Source organism: Emys orbicularis, chromosome 21, assembly GCF_028017835.1.
Source record: "Emys orbicularis isolate rEmyOrb1 chromosome 21, rEmyOrb1.hap1, whole genome shotgun sequence".
In the NCBI taxonomy this organism is placed as follows: Eukaryota; Metazoa; Chordata; order Testudines; family Emydidae; genus Emys; species Emys orbicularis.
In genome coordinates this window covers 2,488,612-2,514,498 of record NC_088703.1, presented here as the reverse complement: position 1 = coordinate 2,514,498, position 25,887 = coordinate 2,488,612, and the positions used below count along the sequence as shown (strand labels likewise).

The following is a 25,887-nucleotide window of genomic DNA, read 5'->3' as shown; positions in this document are numbered from 1 at the left end:
CTCCTCATGGGTCTCACTTCATCAAGATCAGCTAATGTTTTGTCTGTGCTTTTCCTTCAGCCAACTCATTCCAAAAACTGAGCTGTGGGAAATTTTCAAAGGCACAAAGGGCAACTGGGTGAAAGTCAATGGGAGTTGGACACAACTCAACTCATTTGTGCCTTTAAAAACCCTTCCCCAGATACCAATGGAACCATCTGACAATATCTAAAGTCTGACACCTCCAGTTTTTTTGCATTTACAGCAAGCAAGAATTCGCTAAAGCTCTTAAACTGGCCTATAGTCATTAGAACAGGGACACTGACAAAGCAGTAGGGATGTGTCCCATTGAAAGGTCTCTTACAAAGGGGTCCATGGAACAAAGAGTTGGAGAACCAATGCTCTAGAACATTAAAAGACCTGTCTAGGCACCTATACCACATTCACTGTAGTATTCGAGTGCCCTTTGACTTCATGACACATTATCCACTACGGTATTTTAAAAGACCCAATGTAAACAGTAGGCAGCTCATTGTGGGGTCAGAACACTGTCAACAGGTTTTTAATCCATGACAGACTACTAGTTTGACCACTAAGTCTTATCAAGTGAGACACGTTTCAAATATCTTTGGATTCCAGCTCAGTGATGGCCTTGCAGTCAGGCAGAAGCCATGAATTTGGTGCTTTAAGATCTCTCCATTTGGGAGATATCAGGAGGGGATAAAGAGGATTTTCCATGTAGTCTGATTATAGATCAGAAACCCACCCAGTGCAGTAAGGAGTGCAAGTGACATGATTAGGAATCAGTGATACATTCAGAGGCAAGATTTGAGAGGATGGGTTACCAGTTCACGAGACAATTTCAGATCATAATTAATGGAAGGTTAGCCGAAGTGATTAATGGTAAAACTGGATTACCAAACAGGCTTTACAAACCCTGTAGCCAAGCTCTTGGTCTAACATACTAGTGCTACAGCTGCTGCTTCAAAAAATGAAATCTCCTCCCCTTTGGCAGGGTCACCGACATTATATTTAACAAACTTCCTGTGCAAGCTCTTAAGACAGGAAACTGCTCCTGTGCTTCAAGTTATCAGCCTGTTTGTAGATGTCTCAGCAATATTAATCAGAGGCCTTAAAATAAGCGTAAGACATTTTTCAACATATTCCTTAATTGCACAGCTGAAAAATCAAGTTACACATTACCTCACTCTTCACTGATAATTAGCAATTAATTTACATAACTGTCCCACCAAGACCGTTATTACAAGACATGGCCTTCCAGATAAACAGGTAGCTGAGAGAAACACTACTTGGACAATGAGATTAATTTAGGGCATCAGTTTCATGCTACTGGGCATCATAGTTTTCTTACAACTTTGCAACCAATTGGAAAATGCACACTCAATGTACCAACTTCTGCAAGTTGGCTTAAGAGGAACTGGACTCCTGAGAACTGTTTATCCTCATGTTTGAGGAAGGAGGATCTTGTGACTAAAGAATAGGATGGGGAGTCAGGAGACCCAAGGTTTATCTCGGGTTGTAGAGAAAGTGATGTTTAGTAGTTAGAACAGTAGCCTAGGAAGAGAACACCGGTTTCTACTTGCAACTTTACTACTGACTTACTGTGTGATGTTGGTCAGGTCTTTCTCCTCTCTACCTCACACTTCCTATCTGCAATACCACCTCAGAGGGTGTTGTGAAGATTAACTAATGTTTGTAAAGTGCTTTGAGACCTTTGGATGAAAGGTGCTATAGAAGTCTTGTGGTGTATTACACTGGCTTAATTAGAATCAGATGAAGTGTGTGTGACCATTTCCCTATGCTTTAGCTCCAGTGTTGAAGACAAGCTTTAATGAGCTTTCAAGTTAATTAGACACTCACCTAGGCAAAGGAAACAGGCAAAATTATTAGAAGTGTTGTGATTTGTGGATTTCCAGTTGTGATTGATGTCCCCTTCCTTGAACTTATGTTAATGACCAGTCCCTGTATACAAATTAGTACTCAGCCCATTTAGCCAGCCTGGGGCTTTCAATACAGTGTATAAAAGAAACTGAAGTAGCAGCCAGTTTTGGAGACTATGGCTCTGTTGATTCTGATTTAAGCAGTTTAGTGTCAGCCCGGTATTGCTGCCCAAAGCCATCAGAGGTTGGTTAGTAATTTCCTGGGGCAGTGAATGGAGGCTTTACATATTGGTCTGAGTCACTTGTCACTCTTTGGTAAGATTCTCCTAATTTGCTGCCACATAGAAAAACTAGGAAAAGGCCTGGCCAGGGAGATTCTCATCATTCTTTTTCCTTATTAGGCTGTTGATTTGATTTTGTTTGGTGAGACTGAAGCTAACTTGGAGGAGGAATGACAGCAGGAAGTGGCCTTTGGGGAAGCGAAGGGAGTGGGGGGGATGGAGTCTAGGACAGGCAGCACCTAAACAAATGCTGCTGCTGTTTTCGTGCTCCACTTCTCAGAATGACTTCAGTCTTCCATCTTTATAACCGATCCTTGTGACAGCTCAGATCAGGTTCGATGCAAGATTGCCTGGGCATAGCATTTTCAGTTCTGATAGTTTAGGTAACCTGCCTGCTTGAACAAAACCAATTCTCCCCACGCAGGGAAAAAACAGTTCTGAACAGTTTGAGGCGGCCATAAACCAGCCTGATCACAAGAGATCGGATTGAGATACCAATAATTTTACAATTTTCTCTTCAGATTTGTTTTTGAGAGCCCACAGTGGTTATGTAGTAACTAAATTTGATAGACAAACCTAACCTCTCACACACTGTAGAAGCTTTAACAGAAAGCTTAAAAGCTTTTGCATTGCTGAATAACTATTTTAAATCATCCAAGCCTAAGAATGAAAGTGGCATTCAAAGGCTCCTTAGTAAAGAGTAACTTTCAAGTTACTGGAAAATGGCGCAATGATGTAACATGCAGAGCTAATGTCAAGTCTCACACTTAGCTGGGAAGAAGAAATTAACCCATGTAGTATCTGGATTGATGAGGAGGATTTTAAAATAGTGAAGCTGTATTATTTGAACAGGCTGAGTTTGGAGAACTCACAAGGGTAGGACAAGAAATCAGCTTAGTTTGCAGCTAGGAAGATTCAGGTTAGATATTAACTAGCCTTAAAATTAAAGGTTTTCTTAAGCACTGAACAGATTACCTAAGGAAGTTGTGGAATCCCAGTCATTGGCAGTTAAGAACTTGTTAAGCATACACCTGCCAGGGATGGTCTAGGTATGCCTAATCCTGCCTCTGCACAGGGGATGGACTAGACGACCTCTTGTGGTCCCTTCCTGACCTACATCTCTAAGATTCCATGAGAGTCAGTCAATTAGGCAGTAGGGCTATTCCATTAGCAAGGATGCTTCACCATAAATATACAGGATCTACAACAGGCTGTGTGGCATAAGTGACATGGGCTAGGGCTGAGGCGGGCTGATGTTTTCAGAGACTTCCCTATGAGCCTATATCCCACCTCTTCAAGCTTTTTGTAACCTTTTCCCCTCTCTACAGTTGATACACATTTTTATGCACAGCCTGATTGCATCTGCAGTCAGCGGTTCGTGGCCGTTTGCTATTCTTCCTCACAAGAAGACTCTTTGCAAAGTCTTTAGCCTAGGCAGCTTGAATCCACAGGCACTTGTGAGCTCAGACATGCCCACGTGGGTAGCACTTAGTGCTGCTGGCCAAGTCACTTGGCATGTTTATTCTTGTATCTAGCATTTAAGTGGCACTCATTACAGTGTTGCAGATTCCACTTCCCTAGCCTATGAGTAGAGATGTAGCGAAGAAGAGAGATACAATTAGGGGTTTGAGAGCAAAGTCTTCGAAGGCAAAAGGGCTGAGATTTAAGTTACAGGTTCTCAACTTAATTCTTATAGGTTTAATGCTGCTCTCTTTAAAAAATTAAAATATGAATATTTAAAGGGAAAGATTTTACAAGATCCATGAAGGTTGGGGGAAAGCACAGTTATAGTCACTTTACTTCTGGCTAAATGCCTGAGGATCCATTATTGCAAGGCAGCGGTGGATTTTGGTATTGTATGCTCTTGCAATGGGTATGTTTTTCATCCAAAGGAGAAGCCATACAAAACATATGAAGATACCACTGAAGAGGACTCATACTATATAGTCTAGTAGAGGTAATATGTACTGTATATTCCAGTTAGGGATGAACGGGTGTCTGAACCAACACACCTCCTTCAAACCTTGGTATGCTTGCTTTGTCATTTGATGGCTTAATTACCAGTTAGAGGCATAGAAGCAGACATTCAGAGCTGTTAAAAGTTTATTTCTGTGCTTCCAAATTCTCAGCATGTCCAATGTTCCTCAAGATGTTTTTTCCAGTGGCAGATTTCTAGATCTAAATACAAGTTTGCCCCATTTATGTCATGGGAAATTAAGGTAATTTTCTCCCCTCCCCAAAAAAGCCAGAAGTGTTAAAATCAGCATAAGACAGCAATTTAAGCCTTAGCAATCTTGGGTTCTGAAATAAACTACATCCAAATTTATGCTACAAAGCACTATGGAAAGATAGCTGGATGTTTAATTCAAAGCTATGAAAGATTTAGTAGAATAGGCGTTAGTCTATTGGAGTTTTCCCCAGAAAGCACGGGACTGATGATATATTAGCACTTTACTAATTCACACTGTTGGACAACTCACTGCAAACTGGTGGATTTTGTTCACTTAAATGATAATTTGCAACACAAGATACACTATTCACTATTTTGACCCATTCACACTGCTGATCTTACCTGGCAATATATTAGTAAATGCTTTAGTACACTCAGTAAAAAATGAAGTGCCAGTAATCCAAGACTTAACTACAGTGACTCTGCTATTCTAGATCTTGGCTGTGAAGTGGGGCAACTGCCATTTTGTGTACAAGAAAGGTTTTACTGTGTTTGACAAGCAGAGAACATCGAGCCTTAAATGAAAGGTCAACATGAAATCCTGAAGTTATTGTATTTAGCTGCACAGTACTGAACGAGACAGGCAAAAGCAGCATTTCATCTCTTCAAAGCATTTCCCAGGTGGAACAGTTCTGTTTACAGCTAAATGTACATCTTAAAATCAAGAAGGTATAGTACACATTATACGCATTTTATGGACACCATCAGATTAATCCCCTGGCCTGCAGCCAACTGATTGTTTTTCTAGATCTGCTCTAGTCCATAGGAATTATCCTGGGGAAGTTCTGTAGTCTGTGTTGTACTAGAGGTCAGACAAGATCTTTATTACTGTTTGGCTCTCCCATGGTCAAAGTTACTCCAGACTTAACCAATGACTTCAACACCTAAGCCTTGCAACCAATTTTACATCACCACTTAGGCTGACATACCATTCCACTCCACATACTTTTACTCAATTCCTTTCCCAGCTCCTGTTCTTATTTCTTCTCTGGTTTTATTTTACTGTGAATTTTGTTGCTCATTATTGCTCTGGTGTACTGGATAGTCAATAAAAGTAGGATTTTTAAAGAAAATTTTTGTGACTGTCTCAAGACTTTTCAGCTGAGACCTCATGAGACCCATTCTGATGACTTTTGCTTGAACAGTAGGTCAAAGTTGTCCTTCAGGGAATTTTAGAAGTAGTTCCTCTATAAGTGAGATTGCTATTAAAGCTGAACTACCGGACTAGATGTACTAATAAGCAAGTTTAGATTCAGTTCCCACAAGGGGAGAAGTAGGCTGATCAGTCACTTGATTTGCTGGCAGTTGTTTTCTTCCCCAATTCAATGGTGAGATTTTGTTTCTTCCACTGCAACAAACTATTGAATAGCAGCTAACATTGCAGAAGATGAGAACCTTCATCAAAACAAAACAAAACAAAAAGGACACAGCTCTGGGAGTATTCAAACCCGATCCTTCTAAAAAGTTGTTCTACCTGTCCTGTGAACTGATGATGCTCTTAAAGTCTGTTGCTGTTGCTATCATGTCCTTACATGGTAAAGAGGCTCAGACCGGTGACAAAGTCAAAGGAAGGAGACAAATTTATGGCCCTTCTGTTGTAGCCACAAAGAATTCAGATTCATTTGTAGTGACGTGCATACAACAGTTTCTCCAATAGCTTGCTTAGCAATGCAGTGGGATAATGTTTAATTAATCACTGTGAAACTTGTATTTTCAGGTTTGCTATGCACCTTGACCATGACAAGTGGCCCATCCCAGTTATCTTGACAGAACGCGTTACCCTCATTTTCTTCAAACTCACTCCACTTATAAGGAAAGGAAACCAAGAAAAACAGATGGAGACTTAACTAAGACTTTAAAGTAAGATGATCATGTGCAGGAATTCACTCCTGAATTGACTGAAGTTTTGTTTACATAAGTAACAGACGCCACAGCTCACTATTATGCGCACTAGACACTGTCATTCTAACAGAGATCATTTGAGAGTTGCAGGATTTTGCATCCTTTCCAAGACCTTGAAGAATTAGAAAAGTTACTGAACAGCAGAGAATGAAAACCTTTTATCATTTAAAAGGGCAAGGCTGGAAGCATTCTGCCCCACAATTAGTTTGCAATAAGCCACCTACCATAGAAGTTTACTGCTGTATTGCTACAAGGGGTATCTATGACTCCAAGAAATCCCACAAAGTTTTCCATTCAGCCACCCCTTCATCCAAGTCCTCTTTCAGAAGAAATCTTAAAATCAGGGGAGTTTTATACTATATTTAAATCCCAACTTCAGCATCAAAAACATTAAGAGGCTGCAAATTCACACGGGTGCATTACCAGGCTTGAAAGCCTTAGACTTGGTCTATATTAGCAATTTATGTCGATATAACAGCATCACTCAGGAATGTGGAAAAGTCCACACCCCCGAGCAATACAGTTATACTGACCTAGCTCCCGACAGGAGGACTTCTCCCGTTGACATAGCTACTGCCTCTCAGGGAGGTTAATTACCTACAGATGGGAGAAGCCTTCCCAGCAGCACAGGTAGTGTCTTCGCTTCAGCGTTTTAAGCGTCGACAAGCCCTTAGCCATCTCAGTAAGTGCTCCCTGAAGTGACCAAACAGCTCATATGAATATCTATTTTCAATTCTACGGCCTTCTATTTTTTGTATTATGGTAGCATCCTAGAGGCCAGGGTCACACTGCTAGATGCTGTATAAAGACAGCCTTTTGGTGTGTTATTTTTTTACCGCAACGTAGGCAGAACTTGGAGAAAACTCACTAAGATTATAGCTAAAGATTTTCAAGGCTACCTAGAGAGAATCTGGATGCCCAATTATTCCCTAGGCAACTTTGAAAATTTCAACCTACAATTTCATAACCCTTTCCCATCCTCTGTCACAGAAAGCATGTGACAAGTTTCAAGTTAATGATACTAATGTAACATGAATTTTGGATCTGTTTTATATCTTCCTGTTGCTGGACCACTACCAGAACAGTTACTTACTGCATCTTTTAAATAAACCATTTGATTTAACTCTTTAGATCTACAAAAGAGTACTAGTCTACACCTCTATTCTCCTTCCTAGTTCACTACTAACTGAATATTCTTATTCTCCAAACAAAAAGAGAAATGCTCATTGAGTGAAGTTATTTTTCTGACTAAGAAAAAAGGGAATTAGGTTGACAGACCGTATTTAAGTTATGCTGCTCCCACTTTTCCTGCCCACTGAAAGAGGTCTTACAACTCTCTTCACCCCCGACAGTCAAGAGATTAGATCCCTAGTGCAGTTGTCAGAAATGGTCATCTTGCTTACTTGGCTACATCTTCAGCAAAGGCTCAAGAACGTCTGTGTAAAAAAGTGGCACCTGCATGCGTTCAAAGTCTAATTTGATATTTGTTTGTGCAGGAAATGTATTTCTGCCAGTAGACTGAAAAACTTTCAGCCGACAGTATGCCTACACTACTGAATCTAAGTCACCCACCTCCCTGAACGACGGTAGGTAGCTTGACAGAAGTATTCTTCCATCAACATAGCTGTGTCTACACTGGGGATTACGGCAGCATAGCTACGACAATTAGGGATGCGGATTTTTCACACTCCAACCAATGTAGCTATGTCAACCTAGTAGAGACCAGCCCTGACTTGCCTCCCTAAATCTTTGTTGAGAGAAGTTTATGTTCCAATCTGTTACACTTGTACATGCCTATTGAAGACAATAACGTTACACAGGTGTCAACCGTCTGATTTGGCCTGCAGAATCTTTACTACAGATCCAGAGGGAAGAATCCAGCTGGACTCTCAGATCCCTGTTAGCAGGGCAGGAAATTAGAAAATGCTTTTTACTTGTGAACAAAACACATCTGATTTGGAAACATTGTGACAAACATGGAACTCCATCAGGCCATTTTCAATCTTTTCAGACTTGAGTCATGCTTTAAGCTATGAACTTTCCCGCCCCCCAAAACCCCCCACACAGATGGTACTTGGTAAGTCACATCTTACAGCAAGGCCTATCATGCGAATTGAGCAAGACCGAGGCATTCCTTTTAACACTGGCATTACAATAAGAAGCATGTGTTCCCACTGTAGCTATGAAGTGGGAATCAGATATCCTTGTTAGAAGTCCTAGTATAGAGACAGGTGCCACGTGGAGTAAAATGGCATTCGTTTTCTACTAGGTACGTAGTCATACCACAAAGCATTCAGCAGATCAGCCAGCGTAATAAAGCTAGCTATTAAACCCAATACTTGCCAACTCCTCTAATAAAGTAGATGCCTCATGTGTGGTGGTATAATTAAGTTGTTGCTTTGTTTAATATTCTGCAATCCTCTCTTATGCATTTAGAAAGTAAGCCATTATACAGTTTAAGTAGCTCTTCTAGCTAAATATGAACTGCTGTAATGCCCTGAGAAGGGTACGCCTAGTGAAACCTTTTACATCTTGTGTACCCTCTCGGGCACCAATATCATAGTAGACGGTTACATCAAACCACCATTTGTATGGATCACTACTATTACACTTGGTCAGCAAGATGTATGGGACATTGAGGCTCAAAGCAAAAATGCAGTGATTGTACGAGCACAATTCTTCAAGATTGAATTTCAACATTCTTTCACAAGACTTATGTTAGCAGTTTGGCAAGATGATTGCGATTAGGTGTCCAGCATACCTCTGACACGAGGACCTGTTTTACTGGTGACAGATGAAGATATGTGAAGACAGTACAATGAGGATTATCCACCATTTAAAACAGGCAGTGTGTAACTTCTTCCAGAGAGAATGGTTCAAAGGTCACTCCTCCGGGCATTAAGTTTTCCTATGGCCTGATTCTTTGAGGTGCTAAGCACCCCTAGATCCCACCAAAGCCAATGGGAGCTGAGGGTGCTCAACAAACTGCAAGATTTTCCATCACCCAGAACTCTTTTATAGCTGAATGTTTTTAGAGAAAGATTGAGAATCTTTAACAGCTGAACAAGTAGCCACTCCTACATCATATTCATACTCTCATAAAACCATTATGAAATAGACCTGGTGAGGCAAGGAGCAGAAGAAACAGAAATCCCTGCTATTCTATGATTGCTAATGGATAAGGGAGTTCACAATCTCTTCATTCTTTATGCAAGTCCTAGGTTCTTTGTTTGGAGTACAGTTTGTTTATTTCAATTTAATCCTCTCTCCAGAAGTTATGTATATGCACTTGTTTCAATCTGGCAAATGCCCTATCAATGCAGAGTGAGAAGGCACAGTTAGGTAAGGTAGTTACTAACTGTAATCCTTCACAAACATTCTCTCGTACACAGCACAGCATCATACTGTAGACTAAATAATGTGTTGTTTGTAACTTGGCATCTAAATTGAGACAATACAAAAATGTAACCACCTTCAGAATAAATGGGATGTTTACGTTCTGGAAGTTTAAATCATGGTTACAAGACAACCTAATAAAGACTGAATCATTTGCATGCCCTTCAAACCAGCTCAAGGACACAGGTAGCTTTTGTACAAAAATGGTACGTATCCAAGCCTAAAACCTTGGAAGCTAAATCCAAATGTTACACAATTTGGATTTACAGTCCAAGCTTGTGGAAGAACAAGAAAACCAAGTTAACTTATAAAACAAGCCTCAGTGTTTTCCAACTTTGCTTTCTAGCACAGCAAAGAAGATGGCTTCCACTAACTCACTCAAAGATATCTTCTTCTTGTGAAAATAGTGATCTGTCCAACATCAACACAACAGGAAATAAGTGTGTGGAACATATGGCTATGATGTATATTTCCATTAAGGCTGAATACTGGCACTCATTTGCTTTTTGTTTGCTCGTGTTTGGAAAACGATGCAGAGGATGCAGACAGATTCTGCCCTGCTGTTAATGTCACATAGCTGAGATTCCAGCACAGAAACCCCAGAGACTGGACACATACCAGCAGTAAAACCGCAACTGTTTGGATGGCTTGTGTACGCACACAGATATACACCTATTCAATACCAGTGAAATGGCCTTATGTAGTCTTTTGCTGAACTGTAACATCCCTTGCCCTTTCACTACAGGAGTCCGTATTCACACTGAGCAATGTATTAATCCACTGTAACCCCTCTAACAGGACAGTTTTATTTCTATAGCATGCTGAAGTGTTTAAATGTCAGGGACTCCCCGTGGTGTTGCAGTGTTTGCTGGAATCTAAGTAGCCCTGTGGCCTGCCACTACCATTTCTGCTTCTCCTTCTAGTTCAGACACATGACTGAGATGAGTCGAGCATGGTACCAGTAGGGTGATGTCTTTTTAAGTTTACAAGGAATTCATTAGTGCAACCCACCGCTCAAACAAAAACAGATGAGATGTGTTTCAACCGCGGGGCTGCACATTACAAAGGAGTCAGAAGCAGGGAGCTGCAACACAAAGTGAATCTTCCATAGCCGCTCAACAGAGCAATTAAGACATGAGGCAGGTATCACAATCACTGATTGCCACCTTTACTACATCCCTCACCATCCTTACTACAAAATATTTGAGTTTCAATTTTACCTTCCCTATATATTTTTTGTATTAGAGTTTTCCCTCTCAGGACCAGAGAGCCTTGATGACCTGCATTTCACCATCACAGATGCTTTTTAGTCAAAATTCTTTGCTCGGTAGATGAGACTTGCAGCTTTTTCCTCTTTCAAAGAGAAAAGTGGCTTCTGAAGAGGAAAGTCTCGGCCACCAAATCACTGTAAGTGGCCTAACTGGCAGGAAATAAACTAGAAGTCCAACGTACATCAGGTCAGCCAGGAGCTCAAAGCCATTCAATTGTTACTGATGCATCAGAAAAGACATGGGAGAAGCCTGTTCCTAGCGATGAATCAACAGAAACCATGACCACAGCTCCTTAAAAGCACCAGGAGAAGAGTCATCAGGTGCTATTCGGTCACTCTGAATGTTGCTCAGCCTTTAGATGTTGAAGAAAGGGGAGTGGGTGGAGTAGTGAACTGCTAGAGGACTTGGTTTGCGAGGATCTAGCAAATTCTAGCAGGTGGACAAAACACTCGATCCTGTGGTTATGTATATAGTTGCTTGCCTAGCTCATCTTGTTTTTCAGTCTTCACTGTTGAATTCACTGGAGCCTTATCTACACTAGGGAATTTTACAGAACGTTTCCCAGCAGCACCAGTGATGGCACCCGTGGGAGTTCCATTGTAGATGGGTTTAATTAATGTGGTGTTAAATTTGATGCAGACAGAATATAGGTGGTGGTTTTCACTTCAAATATAGGAAATATGAAACCTGCTGATCAATAGTGCAAGTTGGTGATTAGCATTCAGTGATCACCAGTGCTGAATTTATCTGACTCAAGGTGCTAGAGCTAAAATAGTGGGGAACAAGCAGCTGAAGGAATTGAAATAATGGAACCAGATCATTCTTTTACAGTAAAGTAGAAACATCACAAGTTAAATAGGAAGTCAAAGTCTCAAGAGCAGCAGAAAAATCAGTTTATTTGCACTTTTCAAGCTCAAATTTGCTATTGAATGAAACTTTGTCTATTGAAATGGAAGAGTGATGACTCATCAACCTGGAAATGAGACTTTTGATGACAACAGCATCAAAACATAGCCATGACAACTCGTATCTCTGTTCCAAACCTTCCAGCAACTCTTCAATATCAGCTTCACCTAGGAATGGTCTATGCTCATCTTTGACACCCCAGAATTGTCAAAAATCAAGTCTGTGATTATGCCATACAACTGAAAGGGAAAGTCTTGAACTTTGTAAGTTGCAACCTTCTTTGACACTAAAAATCATCACTGTCAATGAAATGATTGAAGCACTTCACACTGATCTACTACTCCAGACAAATTTGAACTCTCAGGTCCACTACTAACTACAGGTGTAGGAATGGCATGAAGTAAACTAACTAATAGTATAAGGATTGACATTAATGCAAGATGGTTGAATGGAGGAGGGATAGCTTAGTGGTAGCATTGGCCTGCTAAACCCAGGGTTGTGAGCTCAATCCTTGAGGGGACCATTTAGGGATCTGGGGCAAAAATCCGTCTGGGGATTGGTCCTACTTTGAGCAGGGGGTTGGACTAGATGACCTCCTGAGGTCCCTTCCAACCCTGATATTCTAGGATTCTATGAACATTACCAATGAACCAATAATAGCTGAAAGCATCCTATAAAGGAAAGCATGTTTCTGCTTCATGCTATTGATTCTGTGGCTCTCTTCAAATAAATGTGACCAAGTAGCTAAGGGGACTATCCAAGAATATAGAGAAGTTTTTGGCAAAGTGGTCTTTGCCTTTTGCTCAGACACCAATCAAATGAAAGGGAGTTTGTTGTGTGGGTGTCCTGGCATGCTATTTAAGCTTCACTGAGAAGTTAAAACAACCTAACTGTTCTAATGCGTATTGTGCAGGTGCTCTGTAGGCATTAGTCCTCACCCCACACAAGGAAGTTCGGTATTATTGCCCTTTTAAGGACAGGTAATCTGAGGCAAAGGTTTAGTATTGCTCAAGGCCACAAGGTGAGCCAGTGGCAGAATCCATTCTTAGCTCCCAGTCCTGAACTCAATCCACTAGACCAAACTGCCTCTAATTTTTGTACAGCACTTTGAAGCAAACTGCTATACAAGTGCTAAGCATTAACATTCAGCGGAGCGAATGTCTCTGCTTCTCTGTACAGTCAGTTGTTCCAAGCATTGTGTTGCAAGAAAAAAAACTAAAAGGGCAGGCACCCAGCAAAAGTATTTCAGTAAGTTAGATGCTGAGTTCTCAGTTTTATGGTCTTGATGAAACCACTGGTTAAGAGGCTTATTCTGTACTGATGCAGTTAAATACAGCAAAGATTTCTTTGAGAAAGAAGCAGGAACTATTTTTGGGAGGGTGAAGGGATTTTTTTTTTTTTTTTTTAAACTAGATTAGCATTTGAGCAGACTGGAATTTAAAACTGCTGCTTCTACTCTGAAATCAGTGAACCTTGTACTTCCACTAGCATGCCAATTTAAACATAACCTGCAAGAACATTCAGCATTTCTTTACTGAGCAAACCTGGCCACCTCAAGTGAAGATCAGACAGACAGTTTTCCTTTGTGCATCTTGGTAAGTTACATTAGGTTGCTGAAATACAAGCACTGCCCAGGCACATGTTAACATTAAGACTATCCAGTGGTGTTGTAGCCATGCTGGTCCCAAAATATTAGAGAAACAAGGTAATATATTTTACTGGAACAACTTCTGTTGGTGAGAGAGACAAACTTTCAAGCTTATACAGAGCTCTTCTTCAAGTCACCTGAAGAAAGCCCAGAAGAGCTCTGCGTAAACGCTAATAAAAGATATCACCTCACCCACCTTGACTCTAACATTAAGACTAAGCAGTTTCATTATGATTATAATGAAGCATACAAATGCCTAAATGCTGTCTAAATATGACTTGTGTGTGTGCGCGCGTATATATATATGGAACAGATAGAGCTGAAAAAGCTTAGCATTAATTCAATCCTGCCTGTTATACATACCTTCTTCAAACCTCCACAGATTACAAGGTTCAGCACCATCTACAAGAATAAGAATCTGACTCTCCACCAGTTCAGATGAATAGGTCAAACATTTCAGTTACCACTCCTGAATCTGACCACTTGCTAGAGATTTTCACATGCAGCAAAAGTGCATGGTTTTCAGGTTTAAAATTGCTTAAAAGAAGACAATGAAAAAATTGTAAGAAAATCCCTGAGAACAGGCATCTGAGTAAATGTAGTGAGTTTTAAGTTTTTAGCAGGTACTATACTATTTAAGTTTCTCCACACAGAGCTCTGCCCATGCACATAATTCAGAACTGCTGCACCGTCAGAGGTCCTGACACTATTCCCTAATTTCTTCCAATTCACCTCATCCTTGATTTTCAGTGCTCCCTATTATTCTTATAATGCACCCAATCCCCACAAATCCATGCGCACACACTTTATTCCTAACCTGCTATTTCAGCTCAACCTTCCTAATATTCTGGTTCTGTCCCTACCACCAAACAGCTCTAGTGAGGCAGCTCAAGCCGTATATCCCCGTTATTTCAGTCCTAGGCACAAGTGCACTGTGTGATAGTGGACAAATATCCACCAAAGTTAGGCCACAAGACTTGTTCCACCTCATTTTAATCAAAGGTGACACCAGATCTCCAAGCACAAGCTCAAAGCAAAAGTAAATGTAGTTTTTCTCCAGGATTCCCTGTCCTTCCACAGCTGCCAGAAAGCTCAGCTTTCAAACACTAGCTTAACACTTGTTTGTGATTTCCAAGGACAAACATTCCACCTATTTTAGAAGTGCCAACCATTTTTGTAAAAGGAAGTATTAACTACATTTTGTTATCTCCTCAAAGTTTGAGTGAAACCTGCAGCAACTCGCATTGAAATTTGGCAAAATGAGATGAGATATCTAAAGGGGGAAGGATTAGATACCTTTAGGCAATGCACTAAACTTTCAGAAGTCAGTACAACAGCCAAAATAGCATGCAATGCTATGTATACATCAGTATTTTCATTAGCGCTAAGGTGTGAAAATGAAACATTAAACGGAACTGTTCAAATATCAAGATCGCAGTGCTCACTAAACTATGAAGTGTCAAGCTCCCCTCCCCATTTCTTGGGCTTATATCAGTCTAGCTCAATGGTTCTCAACCGAGGGTTCATGTACCCCTGGGGGTACACACAGGTCTTCCAGAGGGTACATCAATCCGTCTAGATACTTGGCTAGTTTTACAACAGGCTACATAAAAAGCATTAGCAAAGTCAGTACACACTAAAATTTCAGACAATGGCTTGTTTATACTGATCTATATAAAGAAATGCAAGTACAATATTTATATTCCAATTGATTTATTTTATAATTATAAAATGAGAAAGTAAGCAATTTTTCAGTAATAGTGTGCTGTGACACTTCTGTATTTTTATGTCTGATTTTGTAAGCAAGTCGTTTTTAAGTGAGGTGAAACTTGGGGGTACACAAAACAAATCAGCCTCCTGAAAGGGGTACAGTAGTCTGGAAAGGTTAAGAGCCACTGGTCTAGACTGTGCTCTGACATTTCCCATCCATCACCATAGTTCTCTTAGGACATTCTCTTAACATGGTCCTAATTGAATTAAGCATCTAATTAATATTAAGAGAGAGAGAGAGAGAGAGAGACTTTAAAAATAAAAAAAAAAAACCTAAAACAGCCACATTTAAGGCCAAAGTCAGTCATTCAATGTCTTCTCATTTTTTACTACCTAAAACAAGCTACCGGTGCCCTGATATTGCCTGTATGAACAGGGCCAAACTGTGTCATCTCATGATCAGGGCTCTATCATGTTATAACAATCATCCTGCTTGGTCAAGTCTCACTCTGGTTTCCCAACACCAAGGCCTTGTTTACACTGGGCTTTTAACCGCATTTGAAAACAAACCCTGGATCTGGTTTAAACACGGTCCCAAACGTGATCTGAGCTGCATAGATGGAGCCACAGTGTCTAAGGCCTGGTGACCAGTAAAGTTTTACTCACAAGCCCTACTACACGCGCAGTTATACAGGTGTAAGACTGCTTACAGTAGTATGGCTTATATTGGTTCCGTGAGCTGGTATAAGCAATTTCATACCTATATAACTACATCTACATTAGGAGGATTTTGCCAGCTTAACTATGCCAGCATTACTAAAATCAACAATTCTTTCTAGTGTAGATTTGCTCTAAGATAGCTGTCAAAAAATGTTGGACTGGAAACATGACTTTTGGAGAACTGATTTGAGAGTCTGGTCTTACCCACACCAGTCAATCCATATTTCAAGCCAGTTTAGCTGGAATGGTGGTTCAAAGCCCAGTATCAACAAGGCCTTGAAGGATCCAGTTTTCTTATCACACAATTCTTGGAGGAATTGAGATGCATTTAAAACAATTTCCAGTTGATTGCAGAGCTGTAGCCCTATTTCAAAAGGTGATTCTGCTTGTTTCATATCATAGTAAAATCGTTTCAGTGATGTGTGAAGGACAAATGAATCCAGGGGGAGAGAAGATGGGACGGGCTTCATGCGATTCTACATCATGGAAATCACACCCCCTGAAACAGTCAGCATTCATAGCATTCTCCCACGAGAAAAGCAGCTAAGGTGCCACGTCACAGTGATAAAACCTTTAGCCAGGTGCTCTAAGTGGAACAAAGCTATTGTTTAATGTTTGAGAGAGGGCAGAACCTTTTCTTGATAGTAATGCATCAGCATGATTTAAAAGTGAGCCATTTGCACTATCCCCCAAAATATGGGGAAATCATTACCCATGCGAGTCCGCTTTTACACACTGGCTATTTTTAAAATGTCTTTGGTCTGATTTCAGCCTAAACTCACAAAGCTTGAAAGCACAGACTTGTTACATAGTTTTGACAAACACATACTTGTTACATTTAGAACAAAATACTCCCTTTGAAAGTTTCTTCTCTTGCCAGCATGGAGTCTAAAAATTCCTCCACCTCCTTGAATTTTGCTCTCATAGTCTTAGCTCTGTTTTAAATAGCATGCAATTAAGATAATTAAACAAAATAGCAGATGGCCACCTTGAATTCTCCGCTGCCTGCCTAAAGAAACAAATCTGAAACACAATGCAAATAATCTTCAAATTATTAACCAACATGAATGCAAATCAGCTATAGGTCAGAGCGCTCAATGTATGTATTACAACATTTCCAGGGTTCTGGAAAAACTGGCAGAGAAAATGGCACATATTCTTCACAATCAATTGAGTCTTGCAAGCAAGGTGGTGTTGCCCTGTTGCAATGATAGGATTTTGTAATTACCACAGTCCTCTATGACTTGAAGGAAGAGAGGAAAAGAGATGTGCCCTACCCAGCTTTGTGAAACTCCCAATAGAAAATCAGATGAGGTTGGGGGAGGGAGATCAGATTTATGTAAGAACTCAGGTGTTAATACTGCTGCAGTCCTAATAGTTCCTGGCTTCAGTTGACTGAATTCACAGTTGCAGTCATTTCAAGACAGGACCTGCTAAATTTAAGGGTGTAGTTTTGTAAAATGGGTTCTCATTCAAATATATCCTCTCATCCTGAGGAATGCAAAAGCTCCATGAATTGCAAGTGTCACACACACATTAAAATGCGTGCATAGTTTTAGATGCATCGGGCACAAAAAAGTGCCTGAAGCCCAGAGCTCAGCCATGTGTGAATCTGACGACAATTACCCCAATATACCTCTAACACGGAACAAACCAGAGAGGATTTTGATGCCATCACAGCAAATTTAGTCCACCCAAGCAAATATTTCCAAATCACAGGCCACAGAAATGGAAGGAAGGATTCCTGCAACCCAGCAGGGTTCACAGAACCACATCAGTTATTGCTAGCAGACAATACAGCTGCCCTCAGGAGTGATTATAAGAGGCAGGGTAACTGAGCCTCGGCATTTTTATGGCTGTCCATGGTTGACTATGTGCCTATTAATGAATGCCTGTGCATTGTAGCGTTTTTGTACATGCAGCTAGAGATCACAATAGGTGCATTTTTATATATTAGTATAGATAGCTGGTGCAGCAGCCAAGACCTTGGCTGAGTGGCCAGTCAATTTTTACACCAAACTATTTAGACATGCAAGGAAAGCATATAGACTGGAGCTTTCGCCTCCTAGGTCACTCCATTCCTGGCTCTCTCCGCTGACCAGACAAGAGCAAGGAAGGAAACTCAGCCAGTGGGGAAGATTGCTTCAAAGGGGCAGTTGAGAGCAACTGTGCAGCAGGGATATATTACAGAAGCTCTAAACAGAGCCACTAATTCCATAGGTCAACAGCTCCCAGTGGCTCTGCAGTGAGATCTCTGTAATTAGGAAGCTTTTCCCCAAGGAGATTCCAGGGAAGGGGTTTGGGAAACAGGCACTTCCCTTCCAGGGCTCTCAGCATTCCCCACCCATGGTAGATTACTCAAAGGGGAGCACCGCAAAACAGTGACTAGGAATTTGTTCTCCACCCAACATCACATACATTTCAACCTGCCCCACCCAACCCCCATGACTCTTGCTTCCTCCTGCAACCAACACCTGCTGACACCCTGGCCCATCCCATCCCCTTCCATTCTTTCCCACAAGCACCCAGGCTCTCCATTATATTCTGCACCACCACCCGGGACCAAAGCCCATTTCCCCTTTGTACCCTGAGCTGATGTTTCTCCAGACTAGGTTCAACAGCAGGTCCTCATCCTCAGCACAGACCCCTTTCCTACCCCCACCCCTCCTGAATCTCCCTCCTACTCAGCACTGTTGCTTCTCCCAGGTCACAGCCCCCCAAAGTCAGCAACAAGCACCCTCCCCCCAAGACCAAGCTCTCTCTTCACCTGCCTGATGCCTCCCAAGGCAGGGTCCAGTAGCAGGTCCCTAACCCCCAATCCCCACCTAGAGACTCCCTAGTCAGGACCCACAACCCAAACTTATAAGTGCCCACTTCATGGAGCGCCCACCCCTCCCCTTGTGCTGAGACATCTCCCAGACTGAGTCCCAGCGCTCACACCCCAGACACACCCAGCCCCCACCCCCACCTAAACCCATCACCCACCCCTCCCTGGAGCCTGCCCTTTGCCCCTAAGGCCTAGAGCCACTCCCTCCCCACCCTTTAGGGCACCCCCTTTCACACCACTGCTTCCCTCAGACCCTCCCTGTCTCCTCACCCCAGACACCCTCCCTCACCTTGCACCTCTGCTTAGCCCGGGTCTCCCTCCCCCCCAGCACCCCCCCAGTCACCTCAGACCAGGCCTCCCCCTTGAGCCCCCCAAGTCCCTTATTTCCCTACAGCCCCCTCCCTTCAGCTCCAGAGCCCCCTCAATCCAGGGCACCCCCTGCAACCCCAGAGCACTCCCCACCCACCCCCGAGCAGGCCTCCCCCCTCACACCCAAAGCCCCCTTCAGCCCCCAGTCTGAGTCCCTCCTTCCCAGACCTCCCCCTTTAGCCTCCCCAGACCCCCTCTTTCCTCAACCCCCTCAGCCCCCCAGACTCCCCTCCCCCCAACCTCAGCCCCCCTCTCTCCTCAGCCCCCCCAACCTCAGCCCCCCTTCCCCTCCCCCAACCTCAGCCCCCCTTCCCCTCCCTCAACCTCAGCCCCACCCGACCCCAGACCCCCTTTCTCCTCAACTCCCTCAACCCCCCCACCCCATCCCCCCTTCCCCCCAACCCCCTCTCTCCTCAGCCCCCCCAACCTCAGCCCCCCCTTCCCCTCCCCCCAACCTCAGCCCCACCCGACCCCAGACCCCCTTTCTCCTCAACACCCTCAGCCCCCCCACCCCAGCCCCCCTTCCCCCAACCCCCTCTCTCTCAGCCCCCCCGACCCCAGCCCCCCTTCCACTCCCCCCTACCCCAGCCCCATCCGACCCCAGACCCCCTTTCTCCTCAACTCCCCCAGCCCCGGACCCCCCAACCTCAGCCCCACCCGACCCCCTCTCTCCTCAACTCCCTCAGCCCCCCCAGACTCCCCAACCCCCCTCTCTCCTCTACCCCCCCAGACCCCCCGACCCCAGCCCCCGCCTCACCTTGCGCTGCTGCTTCTCCCAGGCGGGGTCGAGCAGCAGGTCCCGGTCCCAGTCGTCCTCCTGCGCCATGTAGTCGCCGATGCCGCCGAGCGAGCTGGGCCCGTTGCCGCCGTACTGATAGGGTTGCCCCGCTGCGTGATAATCCACCATGGTCCGCGCGGCTCCCGGCCCAGCGCCCCGACCGACCGCTCCGGCTGAGGGGGAGGAGCCGCCCCGCCCCGGGGGGCGGGGCCGGCGCTCGCGGCGCCTGCCCAGGCCCCGCCCCCTCCCTCCTTCCTGAGCGCGGAGTCCAGGCCCCGCCCCCTTCCCTCGAGACGGGGAGATTCATTGCGCCTGCGTCGTACGCCCGGCCGGTGCGAAGGGTGACCTCACCCAGTCAGCCAGGCTCCAAATCTCATTGCGCAGGCGCTGAATACGGCTTTTTTTTTTTCCCCCCCCGCCCCTCCCCGCGGGACGTCACTGCCTGCGCCGGCCACTTCCTCGGCCTCCCCTGCGCCTGCGCTCTCTCCTCCCTTTTCCTCTCCCGCCCTCTCGGGGTCTGACTGTACGGCGGTGCGCCTGCGTCCATCTTTCCCGCTCCCCCCTAACGTCTCCTCATTGCGCATGCGTATCTCCTCGCAACGGCTACCTGAGAGACACGCGCCTGCTTCTCCCCTTATGAATATTCTTTGGGGGGGAGGGGGACAATGGCCCTCTGTATGTGTGGTCTGGGATGTTGCCTCCCTCTCATGAATATTCATATTATTCATGGCGCCTTGCTCTCCCTCATGAATATTCATATAGGAGGTGGGGTTGTTGTGATACATTAAAATAACAGGAGTACTTGTGGCACCTTAGAGACTAACAAATTTATTAGAGCATAAGCTTTCGTGGGCTACAACCCACTTGACTATTCATATTGTGGGCGTGACAACGATGCTGCTTCATGAATATTTATATCCTGGTTACAGGTTGCATGTGGTGTTGTCTTCTCATGAATATTCATATTGTAGTTAGACCCTCTTCCCTCATAAATATTTATATTGTATGTGCCGTTTAACCCCTTGTTAATATTTATAGGGCGGGGGGCTGTGACCTCTGATTAATATTCATATTGTGGGTGGAGTTTAAACCTTCCTTATGAATATTCATAATAGTGTTTCCACCCCCTCGTGGATATTCAAATAATGGGGGAAGGAGGGGGTGACCTCCCTCATAAATATTTATATAGTGGGTGGTGGTTATGTTGTATTATGCATATTCATGATGGCAGGGTGGCTACTTTCTCATCCTCATGAATATTCATATTGTGGGCGGAGTTTCTGCCCCTCCACCCCTTGGTGTGCTTGGGGGCAGGATACAGAGATTGCCCCATGTGGGGGCCCCGGGGTGGTGAGTGCCCCTCCTGTGCCAGCCTCCTGCCCCGCATGGGAGAGGGGGGGTCCCAGCTCCAGCATCCCGCCAACAAAGCCGCCCTCAGCCCGCCTGGCCTCTGGCTTCACCTGGGGGCATCGCAGCCAGCCCCTTGGAAAGGGGGGCCTACCTGGCCGGGGGGCCAGCGTGAAGAGCAGCTGTCTGCGGGTGGCCTGTCACCCGCCATCCTGTCGGTGGAATGGCCGCTACCTCAAGGCCCCTTCCGAGCCATTTCTGGGCAGGGTTCAGCAGGCTCCCTAATGACCCTGAGCTCTGCTCTAGAGTGTTTGCAAAGGAGGCCAAGTACCATGAACCCCATTGGACAGATGGGGAAACCGAGGCACGGAGCAGGCAAGTGCCTTACACAAGGCGACGTGGCAGCGGCAGAAGTTGGAATAGCGAGTCCTGGCTCCCCGCTAAGCGACCGATCCACTGCTTCTGCAGAAAGTCCTACCACAATATGTGCGAGAAGAGACTGGTGGCAAGAATGCGCACAAATGGAACAGCTCAGCCCCATGTTGGCACTGCTGCGTGCATGCTGCAGCAAGAAAGCAGAGAAGTATTTGGACCAGAGAAAAGTTGGGACTGTCCGGAGGATGGACGAAGCCCAGCTGCGCTCTTGGCTACCTGTTCTGTTCATTAATCTAGATTGTCTCAAGCCAGAGTTAAAGGCAAGAACAGAACTCAGAAACTTGTGCTCTGAAAGCCCAGTGCCCAGCCTTTTGCGCAGAAGGGGAATCTCCATTAGCAATTGTCAGTATAGGCCCTATGACGCACAGCTGGACAGTTCTGATTCCATTCAGCAAGGTCAATGGTGAGTACAGGCAGTTTGTGGTATTTACTATTAATTCTTACCATGTCATTCTTGTGGATAGGCCTCCCACGGAGAGCAAAGAAAAAATGACTGGATGGAAAATTGTCATTAAAATTCCACTTGCTGTTTTGACTGATTCCTGCCCTCCAGCCCCAGCATGAATCCTGGGAGCTGCCTTCTTCTGAAACAATGGGCGGAAGCAGCCATCAGCCTTATAAATAGAAATAGCCCTGCCCCTGAGTAGCCTACCCAAGCTCACGCCTGGTTCCAAGCCGTGATGAGAGGGGAACTTTCTTAATATAAAAAACCTTGGTCTGCCCACAGGTTCCCTAATTTGTAACCGCAGTTTGCACTTAGAAAGGAAGCGGTTTTCCCGTGATCAGGCTCTGTGACTGAGCAGTCGTCTTTGCCCTCTGTCACAACAGTTACCCTGAGGCTGCTGGCCCAGGAATGAAGCTCTAACCGCTCCCTTGGGGTTCATTGGGGTTCACGGCAAACTCTGAATAGCTGCATTCAGGACCCATGCGGGTGGGCAAGTTTGTGGCATGACAATAAGCGGAGGCGTGGTGGCGAGTGGCTGGGAGGGGAGGTGGGTTTTACTCTGAGGTCGCCCCTTGGAATAGGTTTATACCGTGATGTGTATGTCATAAGCATTAACAAGGCGCATGCAAATCTTCACCCAAAGCCCCATATTGTCACCCACACGTATTCATAAATACATTGTCATGTCTCTGACATAGTCATGGCCCTTTGCGTGCGCACACATCTGTGCACCCTGCACACACACACACAGATTCACAAACACGCACAGTCTATTTCTCATGCATGCACACACAGATTCACAGACACATGCTGAGAGGAAGGACTGCCTAGTAGTTAGAGCACGGGCTTGGCATTGGGGAAGCCCTCATTCAATTCCCTGCTCGGCCACTGATGGAGAAACGGAGGCACTGTGTGACCTCGGTAAGTCACTTAGCCTCTCTGTGCCTCAGTTGCCCCATTGTACAATGGGGATAGGAGCCTTGCCCTACCTCACAGGGGGTTGGTGAAGATGATTGTGATGCTGCGGTAACAGGGTTCGTATGAGGCCCATAGGTAGATTCATAAATACAATCATGTTTCTCATACACCCTTCTCTCTCACACGCATTCAAAAAGAGAGTCCCATCACACGCACAGTCACACTTCACGCGTGTGGGCGTACACCCATTCACAAGCATCTGCTCACTTCACTGACACATGCTCATGTGCTTTGGGAAGCATGAGGCATTCAGCCCATACTTCTGCTTTACGGCCAAGGGCTTGCAAGGGCCGTATTGAGCATCAGCTACAGAAATGCTCCTCCCCTAGATTTAATGTCATTGCTTTCAAGACATAAAAACAAGGCAGAGGTTCCTCTGTTGCCTCCCAGCAGGGATGGAGCAGCAGCGCCAGGTAAGACATTTTTGCCAGGTGTATAATACCTGAAGGCTTCATGATGCATTAGCTGGGTGGGACACAGAGGCCCATCGGTGGTTGACTTCTTCCAATAAAAGAAATTACCTCATCCAACTTGGTCGTTCCTAAAATGTGTTTGGCAAGCAATGCATCAACCCAGTCTGCCCTAGACAAAGGAGTGTATATTTGTGTGTCTGACCGGCTGGTCATCAGGCAGAGACAGGCCCTGTTTACATACGAATCAGCAGGGGGATGAGGTCATCCTGAGTCTGGGGACAAAACAGTGAGTTTGGGAAGAGATAAGGAGAAAGGAGAAGCCATCGTGGCAAGCTGAGAAAGACGGGTCCTTCAGCCAAGGGGGTTGAAGTCTCTGGGAAGTGAATGCAGGTGAGAAACCTGCTTTGACAAAGATCTTTCACCGAGGAAGACAAGGGAAACCAGCACCTTGTAATTCTATGGAAGGCCCTGACTGACTGAAAGGAAGTCAGCCATGGCTGGAGAAAAGAAAAATTGGGAAGAAATCTACCTTGCTGGGTTAAGTTTCAGTCTTGAGTTTTCCCTTTATTTGGTTGTAACTATCCTTACCTTTATCCCTTCTACTTGGTACCACTTAATCCGAGGTCTTCTGTTAACGAATTTATTTTACTTTTAATCTAAACCAACCCAGTGCTGCCTTTGAATTGAGGCGATTGTTAACTCCAGTTAAGGCAACAAGCCGCTGTGGTTTTGTCTCTTTAAAGGCACAACGGACCTGAATGTATTCAGGAAAGAGCTGGACATTGCAGGGCAGATGGTGTTGGGGAAATTCGGGACTGGGGGTGGGTTGGGGTCACTTGGCCAGTAGCCACCAAGGCAGGTGGCATTCAGAGCATGGCAGGGGTGTAACAAGCAGACACACAGACACTGAGTGCATGCTGGCTGGGAGCACCCAGACAAGGAGCTAGGGCTTAAGGCACTCAGGGTTACAGGAGAAGTGGTGACTAATCTCTCACTGGTCTGGATTGCACCCCAGATTGTGACAGAGTCTCCCGCCTTCTTCTGCTCTAAAGACCATGCAGTGGGGTAGGGGAGGCTCTTTGACTCATCCTCCATCGTGAGAGGATCCTTGACACCCAGCACAGGCACAGATGTCACTTCGAGAGCCCGCCTTGTTTGTCAGCCGCGGCCCCGCTGGAGACAGCTGCGATTCAAGCCGGTAGCTCAGTGAGCTGGGCCGTGGAGCGGAGAGCAAACGGGGGAGTCCGAGCTCCCAGGAGAGCACTTCTCTGCCAATCAGTATGGAAAAGCCATGGCTGGAAACAATTGGAGGGGATGAAACCAGCACCTTCCTGTTGCAAAGTGTGGAGCAAGGGACCCACCTCCACCCCTAGGGACCAGTCCTGGGTTGGCTACACAACAAAGAGGGACCCATTGCTGGTTCCGACTGGGATGTGGCTGGTGCCCTGGAGGAACAACAAATGACGGGACATTTCTGCCACGTGGAGTTGGTATCTCAGAAAACAAACCAAATACGGCCTAGACCCAGATCTGAGCCCCAATTCAGGTGTGAAACCAAACCCAAAGCTCCAGCCTGCTTGGGATGAGGAGATCTGTGCACTGGGCTAGGAAGGCCGTGGAGCCAGGGCTAGACATAATGAAAAACAGATCGTCAGGAATGGAAAAACATTTACAACCTTTCTCTCTTTCCATCTGGAAAGCTAACAGAGCAAGCCGCTTTGGCTGCTCCCACTTCTCTTACGGCACCCACGGAACGTGGGCCGAAGCTTCAGGAAGGCCTCTGGGATCGGGAACAAAGTCAACACTGTTCCTTGTGAGCCGGAACGACCTGGGCAGACGTGAGGAACATGCAAGGAATGAGCGGAGCCCCAGGGCCTCCCCTAACCAGTGCAGTTAGCCTCTGCCGCACGTGAAGCAGCTGCTCCAACGTAACGGCGTTTGTAACATTTCATTTCATTTGTCACTTTCGATAGCTCAGCGCCAGACTTCCGCATTTCTTTGACCCCATTCACAGCCCGTCTCGGAGGCTGAATTGGGCCGAAAACCGACTCTAAGGCGATTTATTTTCATTCACTCCTGAGCAAAGGGCACCAGAACCATCACAGCCAATAGTGCTCGAGGGCCAAAGGTGATGGCGCGTTCACGTTCAAGCAGGAGAAAAATAGACCACTCAGAGCCAATTGCATTCAGGTTTAAGGGAAACATCCCACGAGGTGGCAATGGATCCTTACACTGGTGTCAGCAGTGGGATCTGTCCTCTTGGGGGCCCCAGATTGCTTACACTGAAGTCAGGAGTGGGGTCAGATCTCCTGGGGACCCCGCGACTCAAGGATCAGATCTAGCCTTATCTT

General features: G+C 45.0%; 1 protein-coding gene across 2 annotated transcripts in view; it reads right to left on the bottom strand.

The window, feature by feature from the left end:
* ACTN4 (actinin alpha 4) overlaps nucleotides 1-20,096 on the bottom strand; it is an 82,108-nt gene extending 62,012 nt beyond the window's left edge. For both annotated transcript variants that reach the window (XM_065420938.1, XM_065420939.1), the window contains exon 1: nucleotides 19,898-20,096. In XM_065420938.1, coding sequence (XP_065277010.1) covers nucleotides 19,898-20,047 — 150 coding nt within the window. In that variant the 5' untranslated portion in view covers nucleotides 20,048-20,096. The remainder of the gene's footprint in view (nucleotides 1-19,897) is intronic.
* Between the last annotated feature and the right edge of the window lie 5,791 nt (nucleotides 20,097-25,887).